Source organism: Bolinopsis microptera, chromosome 8, assembly GCF_026151205.1.
Source record: "Bolinopsis microptera isolate Bmic1 chromosome 8, MBARI_Bmic_1.0, whole genome shotgun sequence".
NCBI lineage: Eukaryota > Metazoa > Ctenophora > Tentaculata > Lobata > Bolinopsidae > Bolinopsis > Bolinopsis microptera.
Genome location: NC_087079.1, coordinates 7,716,494 through 7,739,436, shown reverse-complemented (window position 1 = coordinate 7,739,436; position 22,943 = coordinate 7,716,494). Strand labels below are relative to the sequence as shown.

The window sequence follows — 22,943 nt, the reverse complement described above, 5'->3', positions numbered from 1 at the left end:
AATAACTCTTTCAATTAGAGTTTACCAAATACAAGGCTATTTGTGAACATTTTGCATTTTATTCTGTAGAATGGAATCTAGCAATTTCCAAGGTTCTATCGTTTCAAAACAACGTACTATGAGCTATTCAAAATAGTCCGATGTCGAGCTCAGATTTCAGCAAAATACATGGATATTTTGTTCAATTTTTAGCTGCACGGCGGTTTTTAAATAGCAATATCTCAGCAATCCGAGTGTTCTTTAAGAGTTATGGCCGTGCGTTCTGAGATAAGCTTGTAGCTAGATTTATACAGTGATACCAAAAATTTCAAAATCCGTGAAACTGAATGTTATCCACCTACTCTTTAGAGTTTGTCATGATGATTGGAGCTTCACCTGCTACTTCTGTGCTTTTGACTCGAACATTTATTCTGTCGAGGGTATTAACTTTTGATAACAAATTCAGAAAAACACGATCTAAATGTAAAATTAAAATGTCATTTCAACGGATCTTGAATTATTTGTAAACAAAAGTTCGTCAAACTCGTCAACAGTGGAACCCAGTAGCAATCCAATGCACGTCACATTGGTTACTGATCATTTCCGCTGCTGTTGCTTTCCCCACTGTTTGCACCACAAAATTGTTCTCGCGGATATAACCCCGCTCAATGAACACGGATACAGGGTGTCCCAGATAATATCCACTTACCGTGGCGGATACCACTGGTGCAGAAACAAAGCCACACTCTACAATGTTGATATTTTTAAAGCCTGCTCCACTTTCATAATCCATCCATTGGTAAGGTTTAGGTTCGTCGTATCTGGAGACACCAGAGCAAGTCAAGGCACATGGTGGGGGACCAGTTTCACCATCTGGAGTGCTCACTATCTTGACTTCTCCCTGGAAAGAGAGTTTAACTAGCATCACAGTGAACAGACAGCAGAGTAACTTCATCTTGGAAAGAGTTGGGACACGCTACTAAACAACTTGTTTAATTTATGAAGCTTGCTGTGCTTATGAGTGATCCATCCAGCCTATATGTCTCCATGAACAGTCCTTATTAAATTTGGATTATTAAACTAGACGGAATACTTGACATTATGGCCTAGTTTTCTAAATTCTATTGTTTTAACTCAACAGCTGTGAAAGTTGTAAATTCTCGTTCTGTAATTTTCATTGTCAAAGCTATACATACTGTAATTGTCAAAATTTGAAGACAAATTAATTTAATTATTAAACAAGTTTAGGGAGTTATTATTATTACTTTTATTTGAACGTTTTGACCTGCAGCTTATATTTGGAATGATTCCTCGATAAAAGACAACATCTCGATTCTCGCTATGTAATAATATATCTATAAGTTGATAATTGAGATGTGATTGATCAGTTATACCGTTCCATCGAAGTTCAGTCTTACAATAATCACAATACAATTCTGAGAGTTGAGCTAAAATTTCAAGCGGACCAGATGCAGAGTTAACGCTAAGATAATTATATATAAAATTAATACCGAGATAGATAATGCAGGTATTGAAGTATTAGCAATCCTTGACAAGATATCAGCGTTGATTCATTGATTCTGAGACGACAGTTATAACGTTAGTGTGTACTTTAAGGTTACAGTTACAAGAGAATGAGAAAACAATCAAACAATAGTTCAATTCAGAGAGAGAGAGTTCAATTCAACAAACATTAGTTTAAACTTTAACACTAACTGAACAATAGGAGAAAGTAACAATCACAATATATCTGGTAGATCAACAATTAAACCCGTTAGCAACCCAATAAACATCGCATCTATTAGACACCATCTGTAGGTAGGAAGCATCAGCTGCTGTCAGCACAGAGAACCCTGCCTGGGAAACATCCTTGATGTAGATAGATGTACACCTGTATTTAGGGAGGCCCTCCCAAGGTCCCCTCACTGTGGCGGTGATAACTGGGGCACTAACAAACCCACAATCTGAGATGGTGATGTTCTTTATTGCCTGTCCGTTTAGCTTCTTCCATATGTGATCGTTTGTTTCGTCGTATTTAGAAATACCAGAGCATGTTAACGCACAGGGAGGGGGCCCGGTGTCTCCATCAGGAAGATTTAGAATCTTCAGTTCAGCCGTGAGAGTGGAGGTGATTAACATCACAGTAAGCAGCCAGCTGAGGAGCTTCGTGGTGGAGGTAGTTGAGAAACGTTACTAAAATAGTGTTAAACTTCGAGGTTTAAAACTGATTATGATTTAGAGAGAATAGCCCAACCTATATTTATATCTTCTGATTGAATTTTGTACGCTATTAATGAGTGGAACTCGAAATTTGGCCCATTCTTATTTTAAGCTTAATTTGTAAATCTTATTATGTACTACCAGCTGCAGACAATGACAGTTCTTAATATTAATATTAATACCTTATAGACTGTAGTCTTGGAGCTACTATCGCATTAGCACGTACTTGTGAACTTGGCGACCATTAAATCTTAGTGATTTTATTAGATAGTTGTAAGACGTAAGTGTAACATTTCTATTTTACCGCACCCCGAACAGATTTACTCTTCTGTTATCTACTGAATATTTCTAAGACTCAGACTGTAGATGATAGCGGGGAGTAGGGACGTTTAATTTATAAAGATGATAAAACAATTAAAACGAGCTTGGAGGTCGGTGGAAGCTGTAGTTTAATTCAACAAAATTCAAATATTCCGGAATAACTAGTCTCTTGTGTCTTCTCAGCAATTGTAACCATGCGCACTCCAATAAACATCACAATCCACGTTGATTAAATCTCTGGGTTCCGCTTTCACAGCCGTTGTTACGACGAACCATGTCGTTTGACTGTACGCGTTCTCTATGTAGACAGGCGGACATGGCGCATTGCCAGCATGTCCACTCAGTGTCACAGTGACAACTGGTATAGATGTAAACCCACACTCCCCGAAGTCTACACGTCTGTCTACGTATTTACCCATACGGCTCCACCTGTATGAATTGTTAGCCTCGTCTCCAGCGGCGATGCATTTAGCGACACCAGTGCAAGTTATTGCACATGGTGGAGGACGGGAGCGACCGTCTGGAGTGCTCACTATCTGCAGCTCTCCCTGGAGAGAGGTTAACTAGGATCACAGTCAACAGACAGCAGAGTAACTTCATCTTGGTAAGAGTTGGGACACGCTACTAAACAACTATTCTGTTTTTATAGCTTGCAGTGCTTATGAGTGATCCATCCATATCCACTATCCAGCCTATATGTAACAGTCTTTATTAAATTTGAATTATTAAACTAGACGGAATACTTGACATTATGGGCTAGTTTTCTAAATTCTATTGTTTTAACTCAACAGCTGTGGAAATTCTCGCTCTGTAATTTTCATTTTCTTAGATTTATGAAAAAATTAAAGTTGTTTCAGCTACAATAGTTTAGTTTCTCATCTCAAAGCTTAAACTGAAATGATCAAATTTGAATAAACTAATTTCACATAATATAGCTCAACATAATACAGCGCTACATAATAAAGACTGCAAAGTAGAGGCTGCACAAATTACGATCCCCTGCACTTTGCAGTATATTGAACCTTGTTTGGGTTGATCTGCACTTGTACAGCAGAGAAGTTAGGATACTTTAGAATGTATCAATCATTAAAGAATTGCTCTTACCTTCGACTATAAACTTATAAACATCAGCACAAGATTAACTTGTGACTTTAAATAGCGCCCTCTGGGAGTTTATTCCTCTTCTCTCTGATAGGGTATTATTGCTAATTAAATGTGACAGTAATAATCAGTGTTATGTATATTTTGGGAGAAAATAAAACAGCCGCCGTGAATCTCGGTTCAGGCTAAATCAGGACGCAGTAAAACAGACACGGTAAATCGGGGTTTTACTGTACCATGTAACAAATATATGCCATCAACTCAAACTATTTAGCATAGTATTTTAAATGTATCGCATATTATGTACAAATATGTACACATACTATATTGTACTGTGTACATGTTCGTGTATGCCAGCTGCTGTACTGTTAATGTTGTACTGTAAGTTGAATTCTAATAATACTGCTGTTTACTAAGGTTACTAAGGTAACTAAGGTTACTAAGGTAACTAAGGTTACTAAGGTTACTAAGGTTACTAAGGTTACTAAGGTTACTAAGGTTACTAAAGTTACTAAGGTTACTAAGGTTACTAAAGTTACTAAGATTACTAAGGTTACTAAGGTTACTAAGATTACTAAGATTACTAAGGTTACTAAAGTTACTAAGATTACTAAGGTTACAAGGTTACTAAGGTTACTAAGATTACTAAGGTTACTAAGGTTACTAAGTTACTCTGTTTCAGTGGAGGTGTGGGACGGTACGGAGGGACCTGTAGTTTGGCACAAGTTGGAGGAGACCAACAGGTTGTCCTTACAGCGAGTACTGCAGACCATCAACACCACTGCTTTCGAGGACTCAGAGTACGGACTTTCTCTTCTCTTCTTTCTTTTCTTTCTTATCTTTCTTATCTTTCTTGTTTTAGGTTTTTGTTAATGATACCATATTATTTTATATGTCATATTTGATTAACATTCATGTTATATCATCGTTATCAGATCATCATATTATATTCCATCGTTCTTGTCATTTAATGACTCATATTCTTATATTCTTAACCCTGTAGAACATAAACTTAAGCTTGTTTGATCTTTCTTAGAAACTCAATCAATATTACAATATTTTTATCTCCCGGCCCCATTTGGTAATTACAGTGGTAAATACAATGGTTTATGGTCGCTTAAAGGGAGTCGTTATAACAAGATATCGGGTTTGTGACCTGATTATGCCATCAATCCCAGAGGGTGCACTAAGGACTCCTAAGTTCTAAGTAATCCCATGATTTGGTTTATTCAGCCGAATGATAGGGAAATATGCGATTTATAGTTAATAACGAGGAAGGACCCTGCCAAAAGATCTGGAATCTTCTAAGATTTAGTGCACTGTAAACTTTAGTAAAATATTAATTTCACCCCACAATACCATCTCCAAAATGATTTCAACTCTTACAAATTACCTGACCAATGCTATAATGTGATTATCACGTGACCACTGATCAGTAGGCATATCAGGGTGTCACGTGACCACTGCACTGACCAGTAGGTCTAATTCTAATCTATTCTAATCTATTGTAACTTGCTCCAGGTTACCTCTGTTCATTAATCTGGAGAGTCACTGCTCGCCAACTCAAAACGTTGTAGTCGCCAAACTCTTCAAAGACGTCTTCCAAGGTGGGTGATAATAGATATTATGTGGGTACATGCTTGTTCCATAGTTATACTACTAGTTACCATAGTTACACTACTAGTTACCATAGTTACTCAACTAGTTATCATACATACTTGTAAATAAGTGGGTACAAACTTGTAAATATGTGGGTGATTACTAATTATAGATATGATATGTGAATGATTATAAGGTCAAGTTCGTAGACAACCTGTACATAAAATCAGTCACTAATTACACTCATTTCACTGCCATAAACGGTAAAATTAATTATAATTCCTCTGACAGTCCAAGGGGTACAGGCTCTTCAGATATTATACTCCTAACCTTTCTATAATGATATCTGGGTTCAAAATTTAAATAACTCAACCTTGGTGGAGACAGTGGCCACCTGAAAATTACAAAAATAAAGGAGCTGTAAATCACTTATGAAAAAAATATTTACTCCAAATTTCACAATTTAAAGTTACGTAAGACAGGTGGGTACTCAAAAAGTGCCGGTTGAGCAGGTTTGTCTGCTCAACACAGGTGGAGCAGCTCACTGACTACATGAGCTAATATATGTGACTAGAACTAACCCTCTCATGCTTTTTAATTGCTCCAAAGTCCTAATATTTAATATTATGGGTTATACCTTGATCATATTTCATAGAATAGGATCCTCAGAATCGGCTCAACCGAGGTGGAGACAGCATAACATGCAGTTCAAAATCTGTTACTCTGTAGTTTAGGAGCTGTAGAGTGACTGTGGCAGTCCATTTGCAATACCAATGATTCTAAATCATCTACCAACTCATATTACAAGGCATCCTTGCTGAAAAGTACACTCAACATAGGTGGAGACTCAAATTTGGCAAATTTGGGCGTAAATTTGACCTCAGAATTCAAGGTTCTCCACCGCGGTTGAGTGGTTGATGGCTAGTTTTATGAGTTGTATACATGCTAAAGGGTCACCCAATGTTATTTCTTCCAGAAATCAACTGCCATAGCTTAACTCAACCCGGTGGGGCCAGTTTTAATACATTTTTTAATGTTTTAATGTTTAATCAACAATTTCTCCACCTTGTTGAGCACCTTTTCACAACTTTGATAGTTTTTTCATTTGCTAGAACACTTTGCTTTAAGACAGAAGAGGTAACAGTTTTATGATCCCCTACAGTAGCAGTTAACAGAGCAGATTAGAATTAGTGATAAAACCAATGAATTTAGGCATGTTTGACAGGCTTTTTACTGTTTCTTAATGAAAGATCTCCACCCTGTTGAGCGTCAATGGAAAAAACAAAATTTAACGGGAAGTAGAAAAGGCCAAGACACAACTCTCTAGCTAACCTAGAACTCTCTAAACCTTTCTCCACCCCCGGTTGAGCAGCTTTGAAAAGTGCATTTAATTTCTCCACCTCGGTTGAGCACTTAAATAAAATATTGATAAAACCATCAGATTGCAAATTTGATGTAGTTTGTGTTACCAATAACCTTTTCCACCTTAATCAAAAGTTTCTTCAACCAGAGCCAGTCTCCACCTTAAATCTCCACCTTTTAAGGGTTTGTTTAATACCACCTGTATCTGCTCAACCGTTCAACCTTTTATTTATTTATTTTTACTCAGAGAAAGTCCTGAAAAATGTCTTGTCAGCCATATAATCAGGGAGTTTCATTCTGTGTTGAGCTGGCTCCACCACACACTTCTAAAAAAGTAAAAAATGTACAGGTTGTCTCCGAACTTGACCATAACTTATTATTCCTTACAACTTTATGAACGTGTTATGAGTTTTAAGCTGTGAATGAAATGTTATAAAATATATCTTGCTATCTCAGCTCACATTGATAATTGGTGCGAAATTTTCCAATTATTTTATATTGTATAGCGTGTAGAAAAAGCATGATACAAATATTGTAGCTACTGTATAATGTGAAGTCCCTGAATGAGTTTGTAGGGCAGCTGATAACTTAATAATAGATATTATATATTATGAAGGAGCACTGATAACCTGCAAGTTATTAGCTACTCTTTAAATTATAAAACACACAGCCAGTTCTCAATATACCACTGGTAATATTTATTGGACTAAATATTAAATATAAATATCATATATTAAATAAATTAAATGTTAATTGAAATGTTGGCAAGGACTATTTTCACACAGGGCAGCTGTGAGTTATGAACTGATTGAGTTGATAGACGTTCAGCGTATTTTCTGTTATGAAATCATATGTCTATTTCTCAGAATTTAATATTCTAATTTTGTTATTAAATTACTAAGGAGCGTAATATCATTAATAATAATATTTCTCCTTAGCTTATCTTATCTTCTTATCTTATGCTTAGTTTGGTAATAATTCATTATAATCACCTTGCGAGAACAACTAACGTTGCAGCGGGTGGATTATTCATAATATTGAAATTGTAATAATATTATATGATTATGATAATAATATTATGTTTCTACCCTCGCATGGCAAATGTTGGTCAGAGCGGGGGGGTACCAATGGCATAAATGGCATAATGGAGAATTGGCCAAACAAAAATTCCATTTATGCCATGAAATTTCTATGCCATTTGATGAATTTTATGCCATTTGTCTCCATTCTATGCCATTCGAAATATGAAATTTTAAAACTTTGACCTGAGAATTTAATAACGAATTGTCTGCACCCCACTAGTACTGTCCACCTTTATCTCTATTTATTGTACTAGTACAACATCTATTTTCACCCATTAAATTCCTCAAAATATCCCTAGCATTGGGCATTATTGATTATAATGACGTTCAATGTATATCAATATGATATAAGAATTTGTTTGATAGTGGACAAGTGACCGGGCAGTATGGCATAGTTGATAGTACACGCTACACACCATATAACAGAGAGGACAGTCGACTGGGCTGCCAGACCTTGGGTCAGAAGTGATATGACCACCATATACGTCATCAAGTAATTAACATGCAAGCTTGAAGCTTGTGGCGTATAATTAGTGATGTGATCCATGGATTGAATATAATTGACCTATAAATGGCTAGATCTGGGGTAGAGTTCATATGGACTCCGGATCCTGAAGAATACTGGCGAAATGATTCCAGAACTCTAGGGGATATGTGGGAGGAACATATCAAAGAGGATAAATTGTTCGTCTCTTCTCGTAGATGTGCAGCTGGGAGGAAGAACGAATTCAAGAGTGGTCTTGACCCCTCTTGGGGGCCGGATCAGTTCTCTGACCCTAAGTCTCCCAATGGTCGACTGAATGCTCCGATCCCAGTCAATCGGATATCCAAATTAACAGTGGAAAACTGTAACATTACCAACTCGATTAAAATATTATTTGTTAATGATGTGTACAGATGTTTCGTGTCGGGACCGTGTTCATGTTGAAGGTTTTTAAATTTAAACATTTTCATAAGATTGATATATATATATAATAACATCTATAAACAAAAGAGCACCTAAAGAGGCTCAGCAAAGTGCTGGCCTATTTACGCTTACGAAGACTCATTCGTTCAATATGTCTCAAAGTAAATAAACTCCTCCATCCTACTCTATCTCTTGCTAAGTTCACTAAGTTGGTAAAATCATCTTCATTTTTCAAATAAATTTGTCTCTTAAATAGGTCCTTTTTCACAATAATATCATACAAATTAGTCCTGTGTCTACCCACTCGTCCCTTTAGTGTTTGACATCCTAGTGTAGCAAATAACAGAGACTGGTAGGCAGGCGTGTCGTTGTCACTGCGTAGAACACGACATAGCATTGTCCACCGTGCCTTTTCCACTCTCTCGGAAAGGGGCCTGGTCTGGGAACGAGCGTAGAGGGCCTTGTTAGATATTGAGCTAGGCCAATAGATGTGTAGGATGCGCTTGAGGTGCTTCCTCTGAACAACATCTACTGACTCTAGAACATGCTGAGGTACGGCCCAGCAGCAGCAGTTGTACAGGAGCACTGATACTACTAGTGAGTCGTAGAGTTTGATCTTTCTCTTCTCAGTTATCTGACTCCTCTCTGATCCCTGGCACCACAGCTTGTCAAATGACCAGAAGGCAGAGTTAGCTTTATTTATTCTATTAGTAACATCCTGCTCTGATCCAAGCTTAGTACCAAGAAGCGTCTCGTTTCTCCACTCCTCTTTTCCTCTTAGTTCATTATCCCACTCGTCACAGGCACCAACTTCTTCTAAATACACTCTGGTAAACTTTGTCTTTGTGTCATTGACAAAGAGACTCCATTCACTGAGAATATTCTTGGAGATCTGAAAGATATCCTGTAACTCCTCCATATCTTCACCAATCTCCTCGACATCGTCTGAATAGCCGGACTCAAGAGGCATGTGGTTATCGGCTATCGGAGGGTTGGGTCTTGAGGGGAGGACTGCTCTTATGTGCACTACAGCTCCAGCTAGATTGAGGGTAAACAATTTACCAGCTGTGCTGTCTCCTTGGGAGGCTCCTATGTTGAAAGAGAACATCTCTGAGTCAGTAGAACACACTCTGACTACTAGAGTGGTGTTAGCCATGAGGTATTGTACAAGCCTCAGGTCGTCTCTGGAGCATCCTGCAGCTTCTAGTAGTCTGATTGTTGTACCTCTGCGGATGGTATTGAAGGCAGATGACATGTCGATACTCACTTTGTTCCATTCAAACTCCTTCTTCATTACTACAGATATGAGCATGCTCTGTGCCCAAACTAGGTCGGCACAGCTCCTGCCAGCTTTGTAGGCAGCTTGGAACGGTCCGGTGAAGTTGTCCACAGCTCTCTTTATTCTGTTTAGTACTATCAGTGACAGGATCTTTCTAGAAACATTCAGCAGGGTCAATGCAAATGGTCGTATCGACTTAACTGGGCCACGAGTTTTACCAGGCTTAGCCAGTGGTGTGAGGATGCCTGCTCCTATTGCTTCAATGTGAATGTTTTTCTCGAAAGACTCGTTGAACACTTTAGCTAGCTCTTCATGAAGGAGGGGGGGGGTTGTTCAGGGCTTTCATGACCTCGCCAGGAACTTTATCAATACCCACTGCTTTACCAGACTTGAGTTTACTGATAAGATTGATAATGATCTGTAAACATGTTTCGAATGGGTATAGGTAGCCTCTTAAAAATAATATTCATTGATATCTCGAGGAACCTGTATATTAGTGTTACATAACAGTTCACCAAATGACCTGAAATACTTGCTTCCTATTAAATACAAAATGATGATGACATAATAAATGCTTAAATATATCCATATTCACTGCTGCATAGCAACATAGCACTCCTTTATTAGTTTTCTATAATAACGTTAATCTAGTATAATCTAGCATTTATTCGGGTTTCTTTTTCATCTGGTCGCTCAAGAAATATGGATGCGATAACTATTAACTATGGCCCATGGAATGGAGAGAAAGAATGTGTACAGTGCTTTATCATTACATGAAGACACATCTGCAATTGCACATGCACGTGGAAGTACAGTTTTGCATCCTGCAGTTCACCTCAAAAAGGTTAAATCTACAGGCCAGAAAGCAGAACGATTGAAATGGACTGGTGGTATAATAAGCCTAGGCAAGTTGGCAAAAACGCTGGACAGGGCATCGAGGGACTGCATTCGAGAAGGGAAAAGAAACAATTTCCCTGTGTTCGCCGCAGTCGCAGATCCAGAAGAACAGAGTGGGAAGCCAATCGTCCATGGCCAAGTACTTTCTTGGGAAGCTGTAGATGATGAAGCTGGATGCCTCGAGGATGAGGACGACTTAGCTTATGAGGTAGAACCTGGAGTTGATGATTGTGATGTTGGAGAAACGATATCAACAGATAAATATGGAACAGTTTCCTTCCGGTCTATTGAGACACTCACGTTCAATGGAGGAAGAAGCACTTTATCAACAAAATCTCGTCTTTCAAGATTCAAGGGGAACGCGTTTGGAGTGTCTTCTGATGTTCGCATATACAATCAACCTGAATGCGGATGTTCAACAGTTTTGAAAGCTGGCAGTACAGAAACTCTTAAAGTCTTCAAATCTCAGCAGGACTTTGCAACAGGAGTGGTTAGATTTATTTCTTATTATTCATGCCCGATGAAGTACTACTGCCAGGAGTATAGCCTAATCAACGGATCTCCTAATGTTTGGCTACTCGTCTAAGACATTTATACATCACATTCATTGTTCCTTGATGACATTCAAAATCGTTGTGTTGTCAATATTTGTATTGTGTACATTTTGAACATCTCACAATTTGCTTTTCTTGAATAGTCTTGAAAATGTTTGGTATATGTTTAATATAATACATTTCTATTTATTTATTTGTCATATGAATCTTTAACGATCATTCCAAGCGTTATAAAGCATGAAACATGTCTATTATTCAAGTACTAATAATATTTGCGAATTTAAAGTCATCCTAAATATAATAAAAGGTCAAATATGAAGACCTAAATTCATGGCATAAATTGGCATAAATGGAGAATTGGCCAAACAAAATTTCCATTTATGCCATGAAATTTCTATGCCATTTGATGAATTTTATGCCATTTGTCTCCATTCTATGCCATTGGTACCCCCCCCCCCCCCCCCCCCCGTCAGAGCATTTGTTTACTTTTAACAAACAACAAACGATCCGCTGAAATTACGTTATAACGTAATGATAAATCATTACCAAACTGCTTTCATAACCACATGTTTATATAATGAGCTATCCTTCAATACTTAAATCACATACTGCGCTGAAAAATCTATACTTCTCATTTCCCAAAGAAAAATAATAAAATACACTATCAATTTCTCCTACAATAGTATAGACTTCCCAATTAGCGAATAATAGTTAATTTACCGTTGGGTAATTTCCTAATTAATTGATATTTAATTTCAGACAGATTGTTCAGTTCCAGCTCCGTACCCACACTTGCTGATGTCAAACAGAAAGTCCTTATCAAGGTGGGTAATATTGAGCAGTGTAATGTGTAGTGAGATAGAGTTCCTTTCTAAGTTTCTACGTGCGAGAGTGATTTCCTTTATACGTGATAACTCATAATGCTGGTGCAGCGATGTTGGGCACCTGAGTTTCAGTATTTTAAATACTTTCATAAAGTGTGGTACTGGTATTCAAATATAGATTTTCAAAGGCCAGGCTGTTTGGTTGCTTTACCAGCCCATTATATAATACCTTTGTTACTATTCAGATAATATGATATACTCGAGCTCTCGCCTCTCAACTATAAAAGTATAAATAGTTGCCACTTGAACATACCAAAATTGGAGATATACTCACTCAGATGTTCTTAAAATAACGTAATGTCTCACTGATAAATATAACAGTAAATATTTATCAGTCCTAGTCCTGTTATAACAGGCTATTAACATGGTTAACCACCTTCCTTGTGTTGTTGGTTAATCATATGAGCGGGATATAAATACCTCATTTCATTTCATTTCAACTTAGTAACCCTAGTAACCTTAGTAACCTTAGTAACCCTAGTAACCTTAGTAACTAAGTAACCTCGCCGAGTCTCGTACGCAGTTAATATTAGTATTTATAGCATGTTATCTTCTTACATAACCATAATACGTGAATAAATCCCCCGGCTGAGCCATCAGATCCAACAATAAGACCAAACTGCATAAGTTAATAATATGAACGGGTCCAAACCCTCCTCTTTTATCAAACTAATCTTTATCTGTGAGTTTATTATTACAATAAAGTTATGAATTACTTACTTATATGTAGTGTCTTTATCTTAAACTGGTCTCTAAGATCTATGCCCCTAAAATACATATAATTTGATTCATCGCTCTATATATTATTACGTATATAATATATATATTATGAAGGAGCACTATATCCCTCCCGTCTGGTTAAGGGCGCAAGTTAAAGCTGCAAGTTAGTGAGTGGCCACTAGTTTATAGAGTTCTACAGGTCATGCAATTTAAACTTGTGCAGACTAATTTGAAATTATAGCCAGTTGTCACGCTGTCGAGGTAGGCACCAGTAACCATGGTAACCAGGGAGGTGGTTGTGAGGTTGTAGTCAGTGTCTGAGATGGAGCTCACTGGTTACCATGGTTACTGGCTCACTGGCTGGGCTCATGAGACTCACCTCACCTACTGTAAATGGTATAAGTAACCACACCTTCTCTCTGCGCCTTTCTTTGCACCCCTAGCTGCTGCAACCAAGAGAAGCATTTTATAGATTTTTAATACTTGAAGAAAAATTCATAAAGTTTATAAGTCTCGCCCTTTGGACCTGTACTGACTTACTTGACTGACTTAAGGCGGCTTCAGCGTCCGAGTATTGATGCGCTGTCTCCATAAAACTCTATCCGCCATAAGTCCGCCCATTTCTCCAGTGTCGTTGAGACCCGTGTCAGCTCGTAGGCTATCAACATAGGTCATGGCTGGTCTCCCCCTACTCCGCACCCCATGAGTTGGTTCCCAGAGTAGCAAGCGGTTTGCGACTAGTTCTGGGTGCCGGTGGATATGGCCTGCTAGTCGCATCCTGCGCTCTTGGATCTTCATGGTTGCTCTCGGTAGCTTGCCATAGACTTCTTTGTTGGTTTTTCGCTGCTTCCAATCCACATTAAGTGCCATCCTTAGCATTCTAGTGTAGCAGCCATCAATGCGTTTCTTCAATTGCTCTGTCAACGTCCACGTTTCAGAACCATAAAGAAGTATTGACTCCACAGTAGCAACAAATAGACGGATCTTTAGTCCTCTTCTAAGGTCAGACTTCCACATCTTCTTTAGCTTGTGGCAGGCTGCCCAAGCCTTAGCTTTTCTGACCCGCAGGTCCCTCTCTGTTGTTGCTATCCAAGCTCCAAGGTAAACAAAGTCTGTCACCTTTTCCAGCTGGTTTCCAGAACAGCTATTAAGACTACTCGCCTCCTCTGTCATGTTTAGAGTCATGAACTTAGTTTTAGAGCCGTTCATGGCTAGCCCAACACTCAGTGCTGCTTTCTCAAGCCTGTCCAGGAGTAGTTTTGCCCCTTCAATGGTATCAGTGATAAGGGCAACATCATCTGCAAACTCGACGTCTGCGATCTTCTCGGTACCAATCCTTCTACTCCGTGCAGGCCTGAGAGTAAACCCAGAGTCCGAGTCATCATCGTCTATAGTCACTGTCATGATATAGTCAATCACGATAATGAACAAGTACGGGGCAAGAGTGTCTCCTTGCAGTACTCCAGCCAGAATATCAAAAATTTCTGTTATACCATCGGCTGTAACTACTTTAGCCTTTGTGCTCGTATAGATACCCTCAATGAGCCGCACTATGGCTTCTGGTATGCCATATGCTTTCAATATCTTCATGAGCAAACCTCTATGCACACTATCGAACGCCAGTCTTCACCACGAGGAGGTAGCAGGATAGGACTTGTTGTGGAGAGGCTTCATCTTGCTGTTCGATGTGGTACTGGAAAAGGGCACCAACGGGGTAGCCCTTTTTCGAGGTTCTGGCTGCTGCAGGCAGATCCAGGGTTTCTATCCAGCGGTGACGCTTTGGGTCACCTGCGCTTCACACAACCATTGGAAGACCCAAAGGACCTGTAGGTTACATAACTATGAATTAGTTTTGGAAATCATAAAACTGATCACCTAATCTCAGTACACCTCGACTACTGACAAGTAACTACTGACCCTACTGACTGGTAACCATGGTAAATACTGACTGGTAACCATGTAACTACTGACTGTGTCTGGTACTAGAATCATATAATACGTGTGACACTAAAACTGCAACTGTTTAACCACTGAACTGTCTATTCTACTCTAGCATAGTATTAGTAGTTACTATATGGACACGTTCATTGAAGTTTGAGGATATTGGTAAATTTCTAAAATAGCGTTTTCGACGATAGTGGCTTAATTTTAGCATCTATTAATCTAGCGTGTTCATAAGTTCTGAACATTAGCCACGTGACCCATACTCCCATATGCACTGCTCAGAAATAAAATGTATTGCTTTTAGGCACTATAATGTAAAAAATGTCACATTTTTGTGACATTGTTTACCATAGCTGCCCAATTATCATTCCTTGGTCTGAAATATAGTAGATTAGGTCAATCTAACAATTATGATACAGCATTGGTTAAAGGGCACGGATCGAACGGCTTTAAGACAATATTTCGTAAACTTTGTCACACTCAGAATACGAGACCTCTTTTCTACTGTGAGGTGTCCTCAAAACCCTTTCAACTCATTATTTGATGGTTCTTCTGCCAATCATAGCCCTAAAATATGTTGTTTTGAAAAGTTAGCTAATACATGCACTTGGTTATTGGGAAATGGTGTAAATTCTGTCACATTATATAATGGAATTTGAAATTCTGGGTGAATTTCCGAAATCATTTATATCTGATTTTGGTGTGGAAGGCGGGAAAACTCTATATAAGGACAATACACGGATACAGTTGATTCAAGTATAGGGCAGTTGATGTAAACATCGTTATATCATTGTTATATCATTGATTTTGCATTTGTTGCGTTTTTGTTACTCCCTTATCAGCAAATTCCATTTGAGATAAGACGTACAACTCATCACAGTGTGTGTAGTGTATACTGGGCAACTTTCGGATACTATACATTGTACATGCACAATTATGATTGAAAACTTTGATGAAAAGGTTCGGTTGGTCATTGGTGGTCTCATGGCGAATCCAAAAGCAGATGCACTTATGAAGTCTGTTCTCACGGCCTATGATCCATCTAAGGACCGATCCAATAACAGAACTGTTCTCGGTGGTTCCAGATTTCAAGTACCAACACTTGACGCCTGTGCAAGCTTCTTTAAGATTGCGACAATTGATGATAATAGTCGAATCTACAGTAATAAGCCAGCTCTTGCTATGCGCATTATTCTTGAAATTGAAACCCTTTTTCCTACCATCTGTGGGCAGTGTGATGAAGAATATTGCAATAAGTTTGAGTCTCCAACTTCTCCTGTATTGCGTTGTTTCTTGTGCTTTCAAGGCTCTCACAGTTGCGAACAAACCACTCAAGCTGCAGCTAATCTCCACAAGTCACCAACAGCGCTACCTCATGGTACTGTGTGGCTCTGCAAACTGTGCTTAACGCAAAATAATCCTGTGCCCAGCAAGCGTTCCAAATCAAATCGCCACCGCTATCCTTCAACTGTTAGTGTAGCGGTTTCAACCCATCCTTCACAGACGGCAACTCCTAATGAAAATAAACATCCGGATATCGACGCAGATGAACTATCTAAGAAACTGGATGCAGTTCACCAGCAGCAGCAACAACCTACGGCTATCAAACCGAGTGAGGATGATACAATCTGTGTTGACTACACAATGGGGAAATGCCCTCACGGAATAAGTGGACGGACTCTCCACCAGGGTAAAACTACATGCAGCAAGCTTCATCCTAAGCGCTGTAAAAAGTTTACACGTTTCGGCACTGATTCTAATGGGGGATGTAGTTTAGGTTCAGAGTGTCAGCTCTACCACCCAAAGCACTGCAAAAACTCGGTTCAACACAAGCAGTGTTTTAAAGAACAATGCACTCTAGTTCATCTGGTGGGAACTAAGCGTGTGAAACCCTCCAAAGATAAAGATACTCGGAAGAAGGACGGCAAACATCCAGGTGGTGAGAGCCGTCCAGATCGGGGATCTTACAGGCGCACTGAGAGTACTTCTGCTGCCAACGAGCCTTCGGAAAAAACGACCGGCAACTCTCAACATTCAACCTCTTTTTTAGAGATACAGAACCTACTCAAAGTGACACCAGTTCCTCAATGGGCTCGATTTCATCAGCACTCTTGCTGAATGTGCAATCCATTAACCCTAGTGCTCGCAGCTCAACCAGATGGAAAATCCCATACACCCGGAATAAAGTAGAGCAGAAATCTAAACATATTTCTGTTCCATTTATTGCCCTTACTGAAACATGGTTGAAACCTTATATCCACGATTCACAGTTAGATATTGAACATTATAATATCTCTAGATGTGATCGAAGTACTAGGGTAGGTGGTGGGGTCCTCCTTTATTCTCACGAAAGCCTCCCCATCACCAGCTCTCAGACATTTGATGATAAGATCTGTCAAGCATTACTTTGTAAATGTGAAACAGCAAAAATGATCATATGTGTCCTTTATCGTCCTCCTGATGCCCCAATGGCCAGTTTCAAAGCATGTTTAGAGTATATGGCTGATTATATATCTGGACATGAATCATATGAGACATGCCTCTTAGGAGACTACAACTTCCCTATGATTGATTGGAAATCCGGTGCAATTCTGTCTGGTGCATCGTCTGCTACAAATCAGTCGGCAGTTCTTCTCTTTGACTTCATGGCAGACAACTTCCTCAGTCAGTATATTCTGGAACCTACTAGGCTGAACAACTGCCTTGATCTTTTTCTCTCCAATGCTCCTAATCTTGTGACACACGTTTCGGTGACTGATACACCTTTGTCTGACCACAAGCTTCTTGAGATCTTTCTGTCACATAATCCATGTCGGTCAGATCCTTCCGTACCCCCAGATTTCAGTGTTCCTTCGTTTCGGTCACTGGACTTCTACAAAGCAGATTATGACAAAATCAATCATCTCCTTGATTCTGTTAACTGGAGTGAACTATGGGAACTTTGTGATCCTGAAGAATTTCCTGAACTGTTGAACCTTGTCCTTCTTCAGATATGTGAGATGGGGTGCCCAAGGAAAAAGGCATCTAGCAAAAGGCGAGGTTCACCGGTTAATACATTGTCTCGCAAGAAACGCAAATTAAAACTTCGGTTGCATTTGGCTGAACAAAACCCAGTCGCTACAACAGCTCACTTGGAGTCACTTAGAAACCAGATTTCGAGTGTGTACGCTGACATGCGAGACGCTATAAACCACGACCTTAACTACCGTGAACAACAGGCGGTAGATAAAGTGCACAGCAATCCAAAATATTTCTACAGCTATGCTAAAAAGTTCTCCAAGCAGAAACGCAGTATTCCAATGCTTTTCAATGAAGCCAAGAGAACTTGCACCAATCCTGAAGAGATTGCTAACATCCTCCAGCGTCAATTCAGCAGTGTATTCAGTGACCCTTCAGCCACCAACATCAATGATGCATTATTTCAGTCACCTTCTCTACAGAAGCCATTCATTGATGACATGTTGGCATTCTCGGTTGCTGATATAATGGAGGCTATTGATGAAATTAAGCCGGGTGCCGCTGCTGGGCCTGATGATCTTCCAGTCCTGCTTCTGAAGAAGTGCAAAGAAGCACTCTCCAAACCTATACACATGATTTGGCAGCATTCTATGTCTACAGGCACAGTGCCGAAGTTCTACAAGACATCAAACATTGCTCCACTTCACAAAAAAGGCAGTCGTGCTATTGCGGGAAACTACAGACCTGTGTCGTTAACTTCTCATGTCATTAAGATCTATGAGCGAGTTCTATGAAAACAGATGGTGGCCCACCTCGAAGAAAACAACCTTCTCAATAGCAAACAGCATGGCTTCCGATCGGGGAAAAGTTGTCTCACTCAGCTGCTTCATCATTTTGATGACATCATCGAGGCGTTATCAAATGGTGACGACATGGACGCTATATACTTGGATTATGCCAAGGCCTTTGATAAAGTAGATCATCAACTTCTTATCAAAAAACTGCAGCTATATGGTTTTCATCCCAAAATCATCATCTGGATCGAGTCATTTCTTACAAATAGAACTCAACAAGTTGTTGTAGATGGTCACATGTCTATCATTGCTCTTATTATGAGTGGTGTCCCCCAAGGAACAGTTTTAGGTCCCATACTGTTTTTAATATTCATTAATGACATTGCTAGCTGCGTGTTGCATTCAACGTTAAGATGTTTCGCTGACGACACAAGAATTTGCAGATCCATCAGTGATTCACATAATGTTACTGAGCTTCAGTCTGATCTTGACAAAGTCACTGAGTGGTCATCAAGAAACAACATGGCACTACATGAGGATAAGTTTGAGTACATATGCCATCTTACCAACAAACGTAATCCTCTCTATGAGCTTCCTTTTGTCCATGAACAGTTCCAATACAGAACATCAACTGGTACTATACTCAGTCCTGTGGATCAGCTCCGTGATCTCGGTATAACAGTATCCAGTGATACGTCCTGGACATCACACATACGATCTAGTTGTGATAAAGCGAGGAAGATGGCAGCATGGGTATTCAGTGTCTTCCACTCTCGCAATACTGGTGTTATGTTAACACTATACAAGTCACTAGTCCGTAGCCACTTAGAGTATTGCTCTCCTCTGTGGAATCCGGCGAAAGTGTATGAAATTCAGGAGCTTGAAAGTGTACAAAGAACTTTCACTTCAAAGATCCATGGTTTACAGCATCTCCATTATTGGGATCGCCTAAAAACCCTGTCCCTCATGTCACTTCAGAGGCGCAGAGAACGTTACATTGTCATGCACATGTGGAAAATCCTACATGGTTTCACATCCAACGACCTTGAAGTACAGTTCACAGTAAATCCACGATTGGGTACCCTTGCTAAGGTTCCAGCTGTCCGTACAAAAAGCTCAGCTGCTCACCAGACTCTATATGAAACATCATTTGGTGTAATGGGTCCCAGACTCTGGAACTGTATACCTTCGCACATACGTGCAGTCTCCAAACATGATGGCTTCAAGCATCATATGACGGCATTCATGCTTTCCTTGCCGGATAAACCGCCAATCCGGGGCTTCACATCACCGAACTCCAATTCTATACTGGACTGGCGTAACGATCGAGAGGCATCTTCTCTCTGGGGTGGTCAGCAACTCTGATGGCCTGTCGAGTTTCGACGAAGCAGATCAAAGGTATCAAAGGTAAGGTATCGTCACAAAATGATACGACATCATAAATAGGTTACATTTTGCGGGGAAAATCTATATAAGGACGATACACGGATACAGTTTATTCAAGTATAGGGCAGTTGTTGTAAACATCCTCACAAAATGATACGACATCGTAAATAGGTTACATTTTGCGGGAAAACTCTATATAAGGACGATACACGGATACAGTTGATTCAAGTATAGGGCAGTTGATGTAAACATCGTCACAAAATGATACGACAACAATACAATGATACATTACAACAATGCGACTCATAAATAATACTCCAATCCGGATTTTACATGATACGACATCATAAATAGGTTAAATTTGGAAGCAATGATTATAGAATGAAATAGTCTGTGATTAACATATTACATACATTATTAAATGGGCAGGGGTTTTTATATTTCCTGTATCTCTGTATTAATCATTTCGGACTGTAATTAGGACTGTTCACGTGAAAGAAATTGTATCTAAATTTTACAATGACGTACTCGTATGTGACGAAATTTACATTTCTTGACCCTATTTTGAAGAACCATACCTCGGTTAGAATTCAATGTTCTTCCAGGAATTATAGGTTGGTTATTGTTTAGCAAAATAGAACTCAAGTTTAACAATGCTGAGTTTAATTTTACTAAGTTACTGAAATGTGACGAAATTTACTTTTCCTGCCCCAACAGTATAATTTCAATGTGATGAAAAATTGGCATGGGTTTCTACATTTCTTGTATAAATCCATTCCGACTATAATAAGGACTATTGGTAGGAAATAAAATATATCTAAATTTTAAAATTACGTATGTGACGAAATTTACATTTCTTGCCCCTATTTTAAAGAACCATACCTCAGTTAAAATTCAATTTTCTTCCAGGAATTATTGGTTGGTTATTTTTCAGCAAATCAGAACCCAAGTTTAACAATGCTGAGTTTGATATCACTAATTTACCGAAATGTGACGAAATTTACTTTTCCTGCCCCAACAGTATAATTTCAATGTGATGAAAAATGGGCATGGGTTTCTATATTTCCTGTATAAATCCATTCTAGCTATAATAAGGGCAGTTGATATGAAAGAAAATCTATCTAACTAATGCTATGGCTGATGTGACGAAATTTACATTTCTTGCCCCTATTTTGAAGAATCATACCTCAATTAGTATATAATGTTACTTTATCACCATCACTATGTCGATAAATTAGTTATTTTGCCAACACGGAGCAAATAAAGTTATAATATTTTTTTGTGACGAAATTTACAAATTTTTACCCTGTTCAGGTGTTGAAATTTTGCCAATGTTAACATATCACTGCCATATAATAATTTATATGACCGGCGTATGGTTGAAATATTGTTAATTGATCCATAGTACGTAATATAGGGTGTTTAAGTTGGTATACTAATATTTACTCAATTTCACACATGTTGAGATATCATACAAATTTATGTGACTAAATTTACCTATTTCTGCCTTCTGTATTTGTATTTGCCTATAACAATGAAATATGTGAACAATTCCAAACACATTCAGCTCACAAAATAATGCTAGACTATTCGGCATTTCTTGTCAGGATGTCATAAACATCCCTCATATAAATTTCTTAAATGTGTGACGGAGTTTACATGGTGCTACCATTTAACGAAAAAAGTAGCTAAATATGTAGATAATAGTCATATGCAACTATCCTATAAATTTGAAATTCGAAAATTTGGTCAAACACGGCAACAAGGGGTCCATATAAACTCTGTCACATTTTTATAGTGTGACAAAGTTTACAACTCACTGCCGGCCGCATTTAAGCGATATCTTATCGTCTGATAAAGATATCGTTATGCGACAAAGTTTATCTAGAGGATGAAACGATTATCCTTACCATTGAGGGTTTATATAGTTTTATAGTGTGACACATTTTACATCATCGTGCCATTTAGTAGGGTCACTAATATTTACCAATATCCTCAAACTTCAATGAACGTGTCCATATATATATATAGGTACCTATATATAGGTACTACTAGAGTATTTATACTAATAATATAAAACGTCTCAAGTTAGCTTTATTTGGGAATGAAAATGATATTTATAACAGGCACCAGGTGGTTTATTTATAGTAATGAATGGTTTGCTCCAATTTTAAAGTTTACGTGGGCGACAAATAAGCTGTCGCCATATTACCATAAATACTAAATAGTATTAATAAGTATTATAGGCGTTCTTTACCTTTTATTAGCTATTTTCATAGTACTGTATAAGTTTAAAAATACTAACGTCAATCTTAGTAATTATCCTGACTTTACATATATAATCAAGAGACCAAGTTATGATTGTTCAGGCAAAGTCGCTGTACAAAGAGATAGGATCTTCTAATGGGACCGTTAACTCTGATGACTCCGATAACGAGATTATTAATTCCGCTGCTACTCTGAGGAAAAGGAAGAAGAAGGTAGATATTTACTTACTGAGTTACTGCTTACTACTTACTTCTACTTATATTTACTGCTGTTACTTACTAGTTACTACTACTTAGTTACTATTACTTACTACTTACTTATTAGTTACTACTACTTAGTTACTACTACTTATACTGCTTATACTGCTGCACAAATTCCTGGTTTCTAGTCTTACGAATGAACGAAAGTAACTGATTATCAACGCATTTCTTAAACCGTTCTGACGTGCGAATAGGCATGCTCATCGTTCACTTCAATATTACTCACATTCAGAAGAAGCTGTGAACTTTCACAGCCTATGCGGGTGAGAAATTGAATAATGAATTGAAATAACTTAAATAATTAAAATTCCTGATAATTTGTTAAATGTAAACGTTTTGTAATTTTTACAGAACGGCCCCACTTTGGATGATAATCTGAACATGCCGACTTTCTTTGCGTCCTACGTCGACGAAAAGGACGGCGCAAG

The 22,943-nt window shown here is 38.5% G+C and overlaps 1 protein-coding gene across 8 annotated transcripts in view; it reads left to right on the top strand.

The window, feature by feature from the left end:
- Positions 1–22,943, top strand: part of LOC134819527 (inactive phospholipase C-like protein 2) — a 101,420-nt gene that overhangs the window by 40,189 nt on the left and 38,288 nt on the right. For all 8 annotated transcript variants that reach the window (XM_063829513.1, XM_063829511.1, XM_063829509.1 and 5 more), the window contains 5 exons: positions 4,304–4,421; positions 5,143–5,228; positions 12,061–12,125; positions 22,357–22,467; positions 22,867–22,942. In XM_063829513.1, coding sequence (XP_063685583.1) covers positions 4,304–4,421; positions 5,143–5,228; positions 12,061–12,125; positions 22,357–22,467; positions 22,867–22,942 — 456 coding nt within the window. The remainder of the gene's footprint in view (positions 1–4,303; positions 4,422–5,142; positions 5,229–12,060; positions 12,126–22,356; positions 22,468–22,866; position 22,943) is intronic.